This window comes from Sporothrix brasiliensis (genome assembly GCF_000820605.1).
Source record: "Sporothrix brasiliensis 5110 chromosome Unknown Cont21, whole genome shotgun sequence".
Classification (NCBI taxonomy): Eukaryota; Fungi; Ascomycota; class Sordariomycetes; order Ophiostomatales; family Ophiostomataceae; genus Sporothrix; species Sporothrix brasiliensis.
The window spans coordinates 1,170,165-1,184,692 of NW_024467140.1; the positions used below are offsets into that span (position 1 = coordinate 1,170,165).

Consider the following 14,528-nt stretch of genomic DNA (forward strand, 5'->3'; position numbering starts at 1 on the left):
TTGAGCTGACGTGCCTCCGAGGGGATGGCGATCCCTGGTTTTGTGTTTTGTTTGTCCGACGGGAGACGGCGGCGTGAGGGACGCGATCGATCGAAGCAAGCGAAGCAGTTGGCGGAGATCGTATCGGGGCAGTTTGCTCTGTTTCTCCTCTTTCCTTTCCTATTACTGTGTGGTTTGGTCTTGCTCTCAACTAAACCAGCTGGGGTGGGTGGGTCAGGACCAGCCACGACTGGTCAGTGCTTCCTTCCTATCTAACTGTTTTCAATTTATGTGTGGGGATGTCTTTGGTCGGTTTTGCATTCAGGCGGCAAATCGAGTCACGTGTGTTGGGAAGGTCACGTTTTCTTCAAATGAAGCGTTCCTATGTAAACAACAGAGGACGATTTGATTATTGTTTTGTACATCGTTTCAAAAATCATGTTCTTAAAGTATCCGAGAACATCTGACTTTAACTTGGATTGTCTTTGGTGTATTAAGCGACCTTGTCTGTTGCGTCAGTAGATCACTACCTAAATGAGGTGCCATAGCGAACGACGGACGGCTTTTCACTGGTTTGTTAAATTTCAAAATTTGATAGGAAATATTTCAATTGTCTTTTCATGTAGACATAACTTTGAGGAGACGCGTTGGGGCATGCTTGTCAAGATATAACTGGTACCATTTACTGGGTGCCTTATACGAAATAGAGCAGCCTGCTGTCTCATGTATTTGTGGTTGATTGTTATTAACCACTGCCGAAACGTACCTTTAATGCACTTTCATTATAAGAGTAAGGGAGTTTATAATTAATCAATGCAATTTTACCAACAGTATAGAGTACAATTTTCTCCGAATGAAAACGGTAATATATGTGCCACACAATAGGAAACGAGAAGCCGTCTCAAAAATACCCAAAACGCCGTGCCAATGCAATTCAAGAGAGGACAAGCATCAAAATCGTCGACAATGAAACCTAAACGGCCCATCATCGTCTGTCATGGCCCAGCGTCTGGTCGCTGGGCACACTGTGGACGGCGTGCTGCAAGTGCGGCTTGGGCTCGCTGCCGGCTTCATGCTGTGGCAGGCCCATCTCTTCGTCGACAGCATTGCCGTGGCGGTCGACGATAGTACGGCTGTTCGATGTGGACTCCGAGTCATTGTCGAGATACGACGAGGCGTTGTGGGAGCCGTGCGAAGAGGTGGAAATGCTGAGGACCTTTGTGTCGTCTGCGACAATGGGGTCATTGTGGCCACCGTGGATATTATGGCTGGCAGCGCCTGCACCATTCCCCGGGCCCGCACGGCCTGCCAGGCGAGAGAAGCGCGAGCCAATAGTGGCAATGGGGTCAACGAGACTGGTGTGGATCGGGTAGCGGCGGCCGTTGTTGTTGATATTGTTGTGCGCCAAATCGCCGTCGGGACTGGATAGCCATGACTTGGGCAGCAGGCGGCTGACAAACGGTTTGAGGTTGATGGAGCTGGCGACGACAATGGCGAGGTTGGTTTCGACATCGGTCCAGTAGTATGTGGCGATGCCGGAATAGGTAAAATCGGGGCCGGGGCTGTTGGTGAGTGGGATGATGAGTGTAATACGGATCACGGAGATGGCGCAGACGCTGGACCCGGAAGTTAGTGTGTATGATTGGGACGTTTAGAGGGAACGGTGTGTGCCAACTTACAAAAAACCCATGGCAAAGACGAAAACGAGGAGCACCTTGTGGCCCGGGCGGACCTTGAGGCGCCAGACGACGGGCAGCGGCAGCAGGAATATCATAAAGTCGGTGGCAATCATCAGGTACTGGTTGGAGAGCCAGAAGACCTGCGGATGGCAGGTGGCGCCGAGTATGGTCGGATCCCAAAACGCCTCGAGCGGCGTGCAGGCTGAAAAGATGACGTACAGCACCCAAGTCTGGCCGACGGCGACGACGGCGAACAAGATGAAACTGACGGAGCGGACCCAGTTATAAGGAAAGACGACGAGGTACAAGGCCAGCATGGACAGCTTGCTGAATGTGAGGGACAGCGAGTAGAAGAGGATGGAGATGAGTCCAGCTTTGGCGCTGTCCGTAGAGTTAATGTCGCCAATGGCCATGTCGTAGACATGGGCGCCCATGCCGTATCCCGTTTCTTGTAGTGTCAGCGGATGTACGAAAAGGCGAAGAGTATGTTGGGGCACGTAACCTACCCAGTATCTGAGGAATGGTGACACCAAACGAGAAGATCTGTTTTCTGTGTTAGTGGCATTGGGATGCCTGGTTGAAGTCAAGGACGATGTACGCACCCATGCCAACAAGACTAGCCATTCACTCGCGCCGATTCGTGTCCTTGTGATGAACATGCGCGTGTAGAATCGTGCTGCCACAAAACAGCCCGCGAGGAACAGCGTGATGACGCCGCTGGCGATGATGTCGGCCTTCTTTGAGTCGTGTGGAAGCAGGGTTGGATCACCAAACGGCGAAACCAGAGCGAATGTTGCCGCCGGTGCAGCCGCAGCCGCTGTCGACATGTTGTATGTTGATGTGCTGACGCGTCGACGAGGCAAAGAAGGAAGACTGTCAAGGATAAACGTGGGAAAAGACAGAAAAGACAGGAAGACGTGGTCTGGATCTCCGTCTACGTCGTAGTTCAACATGCGTTTGTCGTTTAGGCCATGGCATGTCGAGCCCTGTCAGTCTGGACTGTTGTTCTTCAATTGTCTTGTACCGGGTATGAATTGGATGCCGAGCCGACCTGGGACAAGGACCAGAGGCCCTCAACTAGAGTTGCAAATGGCGTTGTGACAATCTTGTCCTTTCCGTACGGGGTATAACTTTCTTTGTATATCTTTTCCGTCTATAGCATGACGCTGCTTGCAAAGACGAGGAGCAGAACGGGCACGGATTAAAAAGGAGGCGAGGTTAAAAACAAGATTTGCTACTAAAACGAACTGTTAATACTGCTAAGCATTAACTGCACGGAGGCAGCGGAGGTCCTTGGCTAGAAGCTTCATGGTCTGGATCCTGGAGCCTGCAGAGGCTGTCGAGGAAACCCTTCGTCCCTTGTTTGTACAGGGTTCTACGGCACAGCTGCTAGCCATTTGCTTCAGCCGTACGAAGTACGGAGTACTCGCAACCCTTTATCAACAAGAAACCTGACATGACATGACACGAACGCATCACAATAATCGCACGAACCGGAACACCGTAAGTGGGTCGGAATTAGACCACTGGTAGACGTACGGATGACAAGATTGACAACAAAGACAATCCCCAGACCGAAAGGATGGCGAGTGTGACTGTGATGGAGAGTTGATGGGGCAAATGATGGGCAGGATGGACGGCTCGGCAACACGGCTGGTACGCACTGATTCGAGTGATGGACAGTGTGACGAAGCCAGGATGTAGGGAAACCTGTCCAGTTGACCGTCGAGTCGGCAAGAAAGGTTTCGCTACAAAGACAAGGACTTGAGGCTGTGAAGCGAACTCGAGGAGACAGACCATGTCCTCGTGAAGCGCACGGATGTCTTGACACTGACCATGCCGCCCCACTTAATGTAAGGCGGGCGAGAGGGGACGGCTGGCGAGATAAAATAAAGCCATGGAGCAGAAGCAGAGGAGCCCAGGAAAGTTTTCAGCACGGTGTACGAATTACTCTGGTATGTCATACATCGTATGCTCAAGCGACACCTATCCAAATCAAACATGGCAGCACGATCACGGCCATACCCGTTGAACAAGAGAAAAAGTACGGCGATGTAGACGCAGAAATTAAATAATAACACCCCGGCCTCACCTCAGCCGTTCCCAGGCAAGAAGTAACTTAGTTTTTCGATGCTCCTTTACCTCTTTCGAGACAGGATGGGTGCGGGAGGGGTGGAGACAAGTCGCTCAGCGGTCGTTTGACCGGTCGTTTGAGTGGAAAGGCAGGGGTTGTGGCGGTAGGAAATAAAAGGCTGAAAAGGTTTGGTACGGAGCTCTCAACCCGTTTTGAACGGATGCAGACAAGCGAGCCAGAAATCGTCTGGGGTAGCTGGGCTCGCTGGGCTTGGCAGCCAAAAGAGGAGGGAGTAATTTAGACGTATTGCGTTAAGACAACGCCTCGCTGAGGTACATCGTATGTGATGGTTCGACCAAGAGCTCGTTTTGTGTGGGGAGAGACGAAAACAGAAAATAAGATGAGATGGGAGAGGCAAAAAGGTGTCCTAGAGACAGAAAATAAACAGGACACCATGGATACAGAACTGCCTGTTGACTGCTGTCACGAAAACAAAAGGAGCGAAAAGAATGGCGCGAATTAAAAAGAGCAAAAAAAGTAAATAAATGGCAGCAACCAAGCCGCAAGAGGAGACGAGAGAATGACTCCAGACCAGCGCAGACTCAGTGGTGAGACACTTATAAAAAGAGAATACTGAGAAGGAAAGAAACGGGACGGTGCTGCATGTCACTTCGACTCGATCTTTCATGAGTGGAATATTATCTACACACGGATTTGTCGTACACATGGAGCTATGATTTATCAGAAAAACCATCCTATCAGCATTCTTACCGTGTCCAACCTCCGTCCTTGTGCCCAAGAGGAGCCGGGACCGTTCCCATCCCAAACACAACAAATGACCTCTGTCTCCAGCTTCCAAAGGAAGCCCATCTCAGTCTCCACGTGGCAACTCCTGCAACCTGTCCGTTACACGAACTCTGCCGTTGATACGCAACGAGGTGGAAGCCAATATCCGTAGGCAGGGTCTGGACTCGAGTTGGAGAAACACATCGGACAAAGAGGCAGCAATTGGAGGCAAGAAGGGGCGAAGCGGAATCAAACAATGTATTATGTTGTAGAGTTACAGGGGAAACAAATTGGAGACGATGGAGCATATTACTACGTAGGTCCTCCTTGAAAATGGCATCGATGGAATGCAGGCCTTCTCTGATATCTTCGCCGATCCATACGATCGAACATGGCCGTTTTTGCAAGCTAGTTTTCCTATTTATATTGTCCCCATAGTCCCAGGCCTCCCTGGCTCTCTTGTATCCTAAGACAGCTTGTTCTGCTCCAAGGATTTGGCACATTACCTCTCCGAACGCAGCTCCGCAGCATAAGATCGACCAATGTAGGCAACCATTTTCCGTGCTGGTTGGTTTGGAAGTGTCGTTTCTTTGCGGATTTCCTTTGAACATGCTTTTCCTGAGGCGAAGAAGAGGGGACAGAAAGAGCCTCAGGGAGGATAGCAGTCAATGTGCATAAGTATTAAAGAATCGTGCGGACACAATGTTTCGTCGTAGACCGAAGCTCAACACGACAAGACTTGTCACGTCCAACATCTCCCGACTCCCACCTCGCATCACCACCACGCGCCATCATGTCCGACCCATCCAAAGGCCACGTGCGCATCGACCACGAGTTTGCCCACGACTACCTTTCCTACGACGCAGGCGTCACTTTGCAGCGTATGTCAGCGTGGCTTTCTCTTTGGTTTTGTCAACGTCCACGGCTAACGCGCGCAGCCTGCGTCAAGGCCTCGTGCTACTTCCGCAGGAAGCCCGGCGTCTCGTTTGACCACTTTACCAAGCACTGGGCCTCGGTGCACGCCGACCTCACCGTGGCCGCGCCGCCCTTTGCCCAGTACAACGTCCTCCGCTACGTCCAGCACCACACGTCGCCCGCGGCAAAGGCCCGTCTCGCCAAGATGGGCCAACAGGTCCTCGACTTTGACGGCTGCTCGACGCTCTGGTTCCGCAACTGGGACGACTACGAACAGTTCTTTACGGCGCCCGACTTTTCGGAGCTCGTGGCCGACGGCGACCTCTTCATGGACACGTCGTCCGTCACCGTGTACGCGGGCCATGACATGATTGCGTTTGGAAAAGGCCACCCGGGCATCGACACGAGCGACGGCATCGCCCAGCCCAACACCGCAGAGGGGTAGGCTGCTTGCAGGACTGGCTCGAGGCGTTGGACTGGGCAGCTGGGCAGCGTAGCGGCTCTGGAACAAATCTTCCCCTCCCCGGATATCAACCTGCAAAGGTGCGGAGGCAGTGCGGAGGTGGAGGCAGAGGCATAAGCTAGGGGAAAGGGCCGGAGGGCCATCGGACTCAGGGGGCATCAAACCGTGCCCGGTATCCGTTTTGAAAAACGTGCATAAATGTGAAATATTTGACATCAAAATGGACTGCCCTTATTAGTGTATCGACGAGACGGGCGCGGTATAGCTGTCTCCAATAGTACCCGAGTTAGTCCCAGCTGTGGAAGCCGCCTGTATCTGACCGAGGACTACAGGTAGAGTATAGCTCGGGGTAAGGGTGATTTTACGGTCATGCTCAGATCGTCATGTTTCGCGTACGCCATCTCTCGACAACGATACCACCGCCACAGGATAACGAAAACCGTCTAGGACGAGAGTTAACGGGGACGAGATAAATAGAGATAATCAAATAACCATTCGTGGCGGACGTTGAGCTAATGAAAACAAACAAAAAGGTGCCTTGCAGTAATCGCCACCAGGCTGGGGAAGAACGAGAGATGCACCATAAAAGCGGCGTACATTTTCACTTACAAGATTTCTCCGCAAAACCTGGGGTAATCATACAGGAACACAGAAATAAAACGACGCGAGCGGAGAAGCACCAAAAGTGGAGAATCCGCGATCGACCGTCACTCGCAGGAACCACCAGGAAAAGCAATACCGAAACGTCTGGTGAGGGAGCTCGCAGTATCTACGGAGTAAATCCAACATGGGGGAGTCGTGGCTTAACATTTATTTCGTATGGAGTATGGGCGTGCACATCCTTGCCCTCTTGGCGATTGGGACGTCATTATTTACGCCATGCTTCCACCTCCCTTTGTTTTGTTTTGTTTTGTGTTTTTTTTTTTTTTTACCTTCCTCTCGCCGTTGTTCAATGCTATGTTTGCTGTGCATGGGAGCAAGAGGTGACATGTTCATACAATACGTCTCCAAGTCCACCATTACATCCAGGGATTATGTATGCACATCACAATGGACGGCGATGACTTGACTTGCATGTCTCTCTTGTCTATCTTACCAAGGGAACTGCAAAGCCGTGGATCGAGCGCAGCCCTGGAGGGCATGAACGTCAAAAACAAAGTAACAGAATCCTTCAATGTTTTGAGTAACTGCCGCCGGACCATGTCGAATTCGTTTTGAAAACAGAAAACGCCGACTGTATGGGAATTGCATGTCACGGTCAAGCTGTCCGTGGCTTGTCTAGGCCTCTTCCTGGTTTGTGATGAGGTGCTGTTGTCGTCTTACTGCCCAGCACACTCATTTGGGTTCAATGGGACCTTCGGAAAACATTTACTTTCCGCCTTTATTTCCATCTTGCGTGGCATTGTTGTACGGAGGCCATCTCTGGTAACCTCTTCCATAGTGTCCTCTCCTTTGGATCCCTGGCAATCATCTGACGATCGGATCCACGACGCCATCGACTCCCCGAGGGATAATAAAATAAAGAGCAAGATCTAGACGCTGTGACTGTGATCCGTTTCTTTTCTTTCTGTTTCTTCTGCAACCACGCGTCTTGTGCTCTTCACCTTCCTCTCTCTCTCTTTTCGTTTCTTTCCTTCATTCATCACCACTTCTTCTTCACTCCCATCATGTCGGTGTCTGGCGGCTCTGACCGCGTCGCCAATACTAGCGAGAAGCACGACGTTGAGAATGTCGAGAATACACTGACGCCCCGTGAGGGCAACACGCTGACCACGCTCGACGGCAGCGAGGTCCAGATGACGTGGAAGACATGGCTGGTGATTTTTGTGCGTCCTGCTCCCTGCGTACCTGCTCTACACACAATACAATGCTAACGCTGTTAGATCCTCTCGTCGACCTTTGGTCTCTCCTTCTGGCCCGTACCGACGACGGGTGCCATGCAGAGCCAGATCGTCGCCTGGTTCGGCGGCGACCAAGCCCTCGTGGGCTGGTATGGTAAGCGGTCCCGATCAAGCTGGTCAGGTACAAACAACAATCGTACAAATTGCAAAAATTGACCTCTTTTGTCTAGTTCCCGCCTACACGACTGCCAACGCCATCGGCTTCCTGCTCGCCGGCACCAACTCGGACCTCTTTGGCCGCCGCATCTTCTTGCTGTTTGGCAACGCCGTCTGCTGCGTCGGGTTTATTGTCACTGCCACCGCCCACGAGTCTCAGCAGTTCATCGCCGGCCTCGCCATCACGGGCTTTGGTGGCGGGTTCTGCCAGATGGCCATGTGCTCCATCCCCGAGCTGATGCCCAACAAGTACCGTCACATTGGCATCTGCCTGTCCGACGGCTTCGTCTTTGTCATTGTCGTCATCGGCCCCATCGTCGGCAAGTACGTCATCGACGGCGCCCAGAGCACCTGGAAGTACGTGTACTGGGCCGGCTTCGTGGCCCAGTTCCTGTCGCTGCTCGGCATCGGCTTCTTGTACTTCCCGCCCAAGCACCCGCGCGGCATTCCCTGGAAGGACGCCCTGCGCGGCCTCGACTACGTGGGCTGCGTCCTGGTGGTGCCGGGCATCTGCTTGACGCTCGTCGGCATCATCAACACGACGAGCAAGGCGTCCAATTCGCCCGCCGTCGTGGGCCCCCTGGTGTCCGGCTTCGGTGTGCTGGTTCTGTTTGGCATCTGGGAGACCGTGTCCAGCGTCAAGTACCCGCTCTGCCCGCCGCACATTTTCCGCTACAAGAACGGCCGCGAGTTCACGGCGCCTTTTGTCGTGGCCTTTATTGTCACCATGTTCTACTACAGCATCAACGTCATCTGGCCGACCATGGTCTCGGTCTTTTATGGTGAGGCATCGACATCGCTCCCCGCACTACGTAATTACTAGAGTAAAACACAACTAACCAGCGCAGTCGATGCAACAACCCCCCGCTCGACGCAGCTCCTGCTCACGCTCCCCTCCAGTCTCGGCCTCGTCTTTGGCGCCATGCTGCTCATCTGCTTCGGCGACTGGATCAAGCACTGGAAGCTCACCCTCATCGTCGCCTGGAGCGGCATGACCCTCTTTGGCGGCCTCATGGCCCTCTGCACCCCGTACAACAAGGGGTTCATGGTTGCCTTCTGCTTCCTCATGCAGACCTTCTTCGGCTGGGCCCAGTACGAGAGCATCGCCTTCACCCAGCTTGGCGTCCCGCAAGAAGAGCTCGGCATCTCCGGCGGCCTTGCCGGCGTCGGCCGCTATGCCGGCGGCTCGCTGGCCACGGCCATCTACATGTCTGTCCTCACCAACACCCAAAAGGCCCGCGCCGCCGCCACGGTGCCCCAGGCCGCCATTGCCGCCGGCCTCGACCCCCAGTACGGCGAGCAGCTCTTGGCCGCCTTCTCGCTCGGCGCGTCCGCCCTCGAGGCCGTCCCCGGCACCAACGCCGACATCCTCGCCGCCGCCAGCAGCGCCTTCAAGTGGTCCTATGCCCACGGCCTCAAAATCACTGCGCTGTCCTCGCTGTCTTTTGCAGGCCTTGGTCTGATTTGCGTGTTCCTGTGTCTCGACATTGGCGACAAGATGAACGGCAAGACCGAGATCTTCCTCGAGAACGATGTGCACCACGAGAAGAACAAGTATCACTAGTCCAATCGAGGCAGTGTCTTTCTGTCCTGTGTTATTGTCCTGTGTTATGTTACCTGTCATATGTTTTGGTTCATTTCTGTAGGTTACTAGATGATACCACGGACGAAAGACACCATCCGGCTGTCCCCACGTCTGTCCGCGTCTGCAGATGCCAGACCACATATTGACAAATAAAAACAACTTGTGCTACCTCCGAGAAGAACTTGCAGTCACACGCTTTGCCAAGGTGAAACATTCGGTCTAGAGGTCAGATGTCAAGTGGTGTCCAAAAGAAGGCAAAAACAAATGGTAGCTCCCGTCCCCAACGTCCCAACAAGGAACCCAGACATATGCACGTCTTGGGATTTGAAGGCTCACCGGTTCCAAAGGCTCGTGCGAACCCACCGTCGCCCATTACTGGCGGAGCAGCCGAGTCCTCACCAAACTGTCGCTGACGACTGAGACGGTCTGGAAGGTGTACGGCATCGGGGCAAAACGAGCCATATCCGTTCTCAAAATGGCCGCATTGGCATCAGGGATCCTCCCCCGAAGGATGTTCGCGTCGAGTTCCGGTTTGACTCGATTGTGCTTGTTCTGGGTCACTGCTTGATTTTGTTCTCTTCCACGGTTTGTGTTCGATTTGACTGTTTGCCTTCCTTCCTGCGCTTTCGTTTGTCAGATGACTCAATGTGCGTTTGTACACGATGCCAAAGAAGAAGGAGCGACCGCCACGTCGTTTGCTCCTTCTTTCCCCAACTGGACGAGCAATGACCACCGTCACCTTGGTCACCCGTCACTTGCAAAAAAAATATTTTCTTGCTGTCTTGCATATAAAAACGCTCCCTCGCTATCCTTGACCTTTCTCTCATTCTTCCCTCAACCACATCCGGCTCGTCTTCGTTTGTGCTCTACCTTTTGTTTGTGGCTCTGTGGACGGCTGCCCTCACCTCGCAACGATATCCCGTGCACGGACGGCGTCTCCTTCGCACTTCGCTTCGCATCTCCCGTTCTCTCTTTTATTTTGTCGTCTTGCCTCGTCGCCTTGCTGCCTCGCCGCTTAGTTCCCTTGTCACTGCTGTGTCACTTCGTGCCTGATCTCTTCATTCACTCTTCTTCTCACATTTGCTTCTTCACCATCACTCCCATCTCCGCCTCACAACAGATCAAGACACATTGTCACCATGCCTAGACGGCGGCGGCCTAGGCCCAAAGAGCCCAAGAAGCTAAAGTTCAAGATTCCGTTTCTGGACCGCGGCCGCCCAGCCTCGCCATTCTGTACGGAGTCTCGCTGGACCATCCAGCAGCATGAGCCACTTCCGCCGTTTGGCACCGGCTACAAAACAAAGCACCGCAGGGGCGAGGAGATCCTCGCACAGATGCGAGAGGAGCAGGTCCCCCAAAGCATATATTGCTTAGACAACCAACCACCGGGCCCCGAACCGGCCGAAGACGCGCCTCGCCTGGAAATTGAGGTCACAGACGCCCTCCGCCCGCTTCTGACTTGTGGAGCGCACGTCGTCGCTTGCCGCATTCTCAGTGGCACCATCCCCTCTCAATCGCCTTCCAGCTCCTCCTCCTCTTCGTCGTCGACGACTGCAGCCACCTGCCCTAGGCCGCCCTCCTCATCGCCGGCCACGATCGTTGCCAAAATCTTCGACCCCATGTACTACTACCACAATGGCGACTATGACATTGTGGACCTCGCGGACATGGAGTATTGTCGGGAGACGGCGGCCTACCAGCACCTTGTCCGTAACGGCGTCGACGGCAAACTGTTGCCTGCGTTCTTTGGCTCCTACTCGCTCGAGCTGCCACTGACAGACGAGCAGAAAGACTATCTGGCCGAGGTCAAGGGCGAAGACCACCCGCTCCTGCAAGTCCCCACACCCGTCCGAAGAGTCCGCCTCATCCTGATGGAGCGCGTCGAAGGCCGACCCATGACCGCACAGCTGGTGTATGGCGATGTGAATGGGATGACGAACGAGGCGCGTCTGGACGTCGTGGCGTCCACACTTGAAGCATATGCCCGGCTCTACTTCCACGGCATCACACACGGCGACCTAGCACCCCGGAACGTTTTCCTCAAGGACGAGAGCGAGGCGGTCGACGATCTTACCAAGTGCAAAAGCATCGCTGCCCGACGACTGCGCTTCCACCGCTTCGTGGATCTCGGCCTCGCCTATGTGCTCGGCCATCCCGAGTCGTCCTTCCCGCGTCAGCCCACGGGCGAGATGCGGCCCCGCAACCCCATCCGCCTCTTCTGGCACGTCTTTGAGAGCGGAGCCGTAAACATGTACTACTGGCTGCCGAAGGAGATGCGCTCTACCGAAACATTCCAGCTTTGGATGTTGCGGCGGTGGTACGGCGACACGCGGTTCGAGTCGGTCGGCGCCGTTCCCATCCCGGTGAAAAACGACGCTGCGTGGGAGCGCGGTGAGGCTCTCACCAACGAGACGTGGCCTGACACAAATGGAGAGGACTTGCAAAGGTGCGACGGCGACGGGGACGGCGACGAAGATGAAAACGGGCATGGAAACGGAAACGGAAACGCCAAGCGCGGATGGCAGCTTCCCAGTGCACTGGCCCGCGCCATGGCAACAATTCCGGGGCTTCGGGCCATCAGCATCGTCATCAAGCAACCAACGTGCGCCATTCCCGACGATAAGACAGTGACGGCAGTGTGCGACGCGTCCCACACAGCGACGTCGCGGGCACGCCAGCTCGACGAAATCGAACCCCAAACCACCACCGCACCACCAACGCCGCCCATCAGCAAGGCCACTACGAAGGACCAGCCTAAGGGCTTTTGGTGATGGGGCAATACGGGACGAAAGAACCGACAAAAGGGATCGGATACCGGATGACAGCAGTGGTCGAGCCTTTCCTGCACGGTGCCATGGACCACCTCGACCACCTAGTCAGCTTGTCAACCTTGTCAGTGGTGGCCATATCGCACGTTCGTTTGTCAGGTTCCCAAGCTCGCCAAGTTCCCAAGTTCCCAAGTTCCCAAGCTGGCTGGTGACTGATTGACAGTATGACGCGAAGTGTGGTTGACGAGTGGCAAAGGATCGGCCTCTTGCGGAGCAGAGAGCGAGAGAGCATGGCTCAGGGCATGGTACGAGCCAAAATGCCAAGACACTGCCGACAGGGGACAAATGGGTGGGCGGCTCTGGCCGCTGACTGGTCCATGGCGTGTTTCGAAACGAGTGCCCCTTCGCCCGCCCGCTGTTTCATGTTTGCGCGTGCATGCAAAGAAAAGAGGAGAGAAGAAAACAAAAGGAGACAGAAGAGGAGACAGAATGGCTTTGCGCAACGGAGGAGGGTGTTTCTGTTGGCTGCATGCAGGAAATATCTTTTTCGATGGGCTTTTGTGGTGTGCGGTTTGTGCTTTTGTTCTTTTTTGTCAACCGTTTGTCTATCTGTGATATTTATTGTATAACTTCTCGAAGAACTTTAATTCGAGGACTTGGTAGTCTTTGAACTTGAGAGCTCGCTGGCTTTCTTTTCTCCAGGAAGAAATAACCAGTACTTGTTTGGTGAGAATGGTGATAGTTCTACTTCATATTCAAAAAACACCCGAAAGTAAAGCACTCTAGCTGCGCCGTTCACCTCCGTACAGGATCCCACCAACCCACTTTGTCGTCTTGTCCTTGTAGCGGGCACTCAAGCCAAAAGATCTGAGACATGCAGCCCAGCAGCCGTAGACGAAAAGCCTGAGACAATGGACTCGCACCAGGAAACAGGTCCTGAGGTCTTACGGGGACGAGATGAGCCTGTGGCAAACAGTTCGGCTTGTTTTGTTCTTTTCCTTGCTTGGTCTGCCGGTTGACTTGAGACGATCGAGACGATCGACTGTTCAAACGGGCCGCGGCCTCTTTTTCCCTTCTGTATGTGTGCTGATGTGGTCGTCCACAGTGTCATAGAAAACAAGATGTTTCAAAACGTGATCAGCCTGAAATCAAGGAAAACAGAACGTCAAATGGCGGTCCAAACAAGAATCGTGCCTCTGTTCCTTCTGTGGCGTTCCGTTGGTTCCCGCTCGATCAACATTGATCGTCTGCTGTTGGGGAAGAGATCTGGGTCTGGGTGTGGTGGTCTGGGTCCTGGTACACCGGATTTGCCTGTGGTTGCCCATTCGCCTTTGACCTGGCCAGGCTCGCCAGGGCCACGAAAGACCCTGAAAGTACTGTAACTGGCCAACGATCGACGCACATCCTCAACAGGGGGCATCAACAAAGAAGGGGGCAGGGGGGCTCGGGGGCTGGAGGGTGGTTAATAAGTGGAGCCGAGCACGTTGAACAGCGTCACTGCGTCACTGCGTCTCAGCGGGTTTCGTGTTGAGTTGTCGACTTGCGTATGCTCGTTATGTGTGCGTCGCATGGGAACAGGAGTTCTGGGGAAAAGATGGACGGGGAGCAAGAAGAGGCACAGGTAAACACGTAAATTCAAGGAAGTGATGGCACATCGGAGAAAGCTGTGACTTCTGGACGCACATAGCGACCTTATAGCACACATGATACAGACAATGGCCAAGTCACCAAGCCCACCTTTCTCCCTCCTCTACCTTTGTCGTACAGAATACAATGGGGAATTGTCGTACAGAATACAATGGGGAATGAAAGAGGCAAAAAGAAAGATTCAAATATGAAAGGACTGTCAGACGCGATGCTCGTCCTCGACATCTTTGCCTAAACCTTGTAAAAAGGCCCAGGAGACAGGGTGCAAAGAAATAACAGGAGCAAGAGGAGGTACAAAGGACAAGGGCCTGCCCTGACAGGAAACACAAAGAAACAAATTGGAGGCGTCGCCAAAAGACTGTCAGCAGAAGCTCAAACACGCACCTGTCACTGGCGCCGCCCCTTTTCAAGTTAAGGTCCTCTACTTTCCTATTTCGTTAGCGTCACCAGACTGCCCCAGTCGTGGCCAGCAGGCGGCGTCTGCTACAAGGTACACAACCACTTACACATGCGTTCCTTCAAGTGCATGTCAGAGGACGCTCGATGTCCGTTTTGTTGTCCTGTATTTTTACGCA

General features: G+C 53.7%; 4 protein-coding genes across 4 annotated transcripts; 3 read left to right on the plus strand and 1 right to left on the minus strand.

Annotated features, from left to right (window-relative positions):
• Nucleotides 1-964: 964 nt before the first annotated feature.
• SPBR_04955 (uncharacterized protein) lies at nucleotides 965-2,485 on the minus strand (the record flags this gene model as incomplete). The annotated part of the gene is made up of 4 exons (XM_040763232.1): nucleotides 965-1,541; nucleotides 1,659-2,106; nucleotides 2,165-2,201; nucleotides 2,261-2,485. 4 exons carry the CDS (start codon nucleotides 2,483-2,485, stop codon nucleotides 965-967), a joined length of 1,287 nt encoding a protein of 428 aa, XP_040615369.1.
• A 2,826-nt stretch (nucleotides 2,486-5,311) lies between these two features.
• On the plus strand, nucleotides 5,312-5,878 carry SPBR_05349 (uncharacterized protein; the record flags this gene model as incomplete). The annotated part of the gene is made up of 2 exons (XM_040763626.1): nucleotides 5,312-5,399; nucleotides 5,457-5,878. The coding sequence occupies 2 exons, from the start codon at nucleotides 5,312-5,314 to the stop codon at nucleotides 5,876-5,878; spliced, it is 510 nt and encodes a 169-aa protein (XP_040615370.1).
• Nucleotides 5,879-7,563: 1,685 nt separating this feature from the next.
• SPBR_04804 (uncharacterized protein) lies at nucleotides 7,564-9,517 on the plus strand (the record flags this gene model as incomplete). Its single annotated transcript, XM_040763081.1, has 4 exons — nucleotides 7,564-7,722; nucleotides 7,780-7,891; nucleotides 7,968-8,735; nucleotides 8,802-9,517. The coding sequence occupies 4 exons, from the start codon at nucleotides 7,564-7,566 to the stop codon at nucleotides 9,515-9,517; spliced, it is 1,755 nt and encodes a 584-aa protein (XP_040615371.1).
• Nucleotides 9,518-10,677: 1,160 nt separating this feature from the next.
• On the plus strand, nucleotides 10,678-12,309 carry SPBR_04917 (uncharacterized protein; the record flags this gene model as incomplete). The annotated part of the gene is made up of 1 exon (XM_040763194.1): nucleotides 10,678-12,309. The coding sequence occupies one exon, from the start codon at nucleotides 10,678-10,680 to the stop codon at nucleotides 12,307-12,309; it is 1,632 nt and encodes a 543-aa protein (XP_040615372.1).
• Between the last annotated feature and the right edge of the window lie 2,219 nt (nucleotides 12,310-14,528).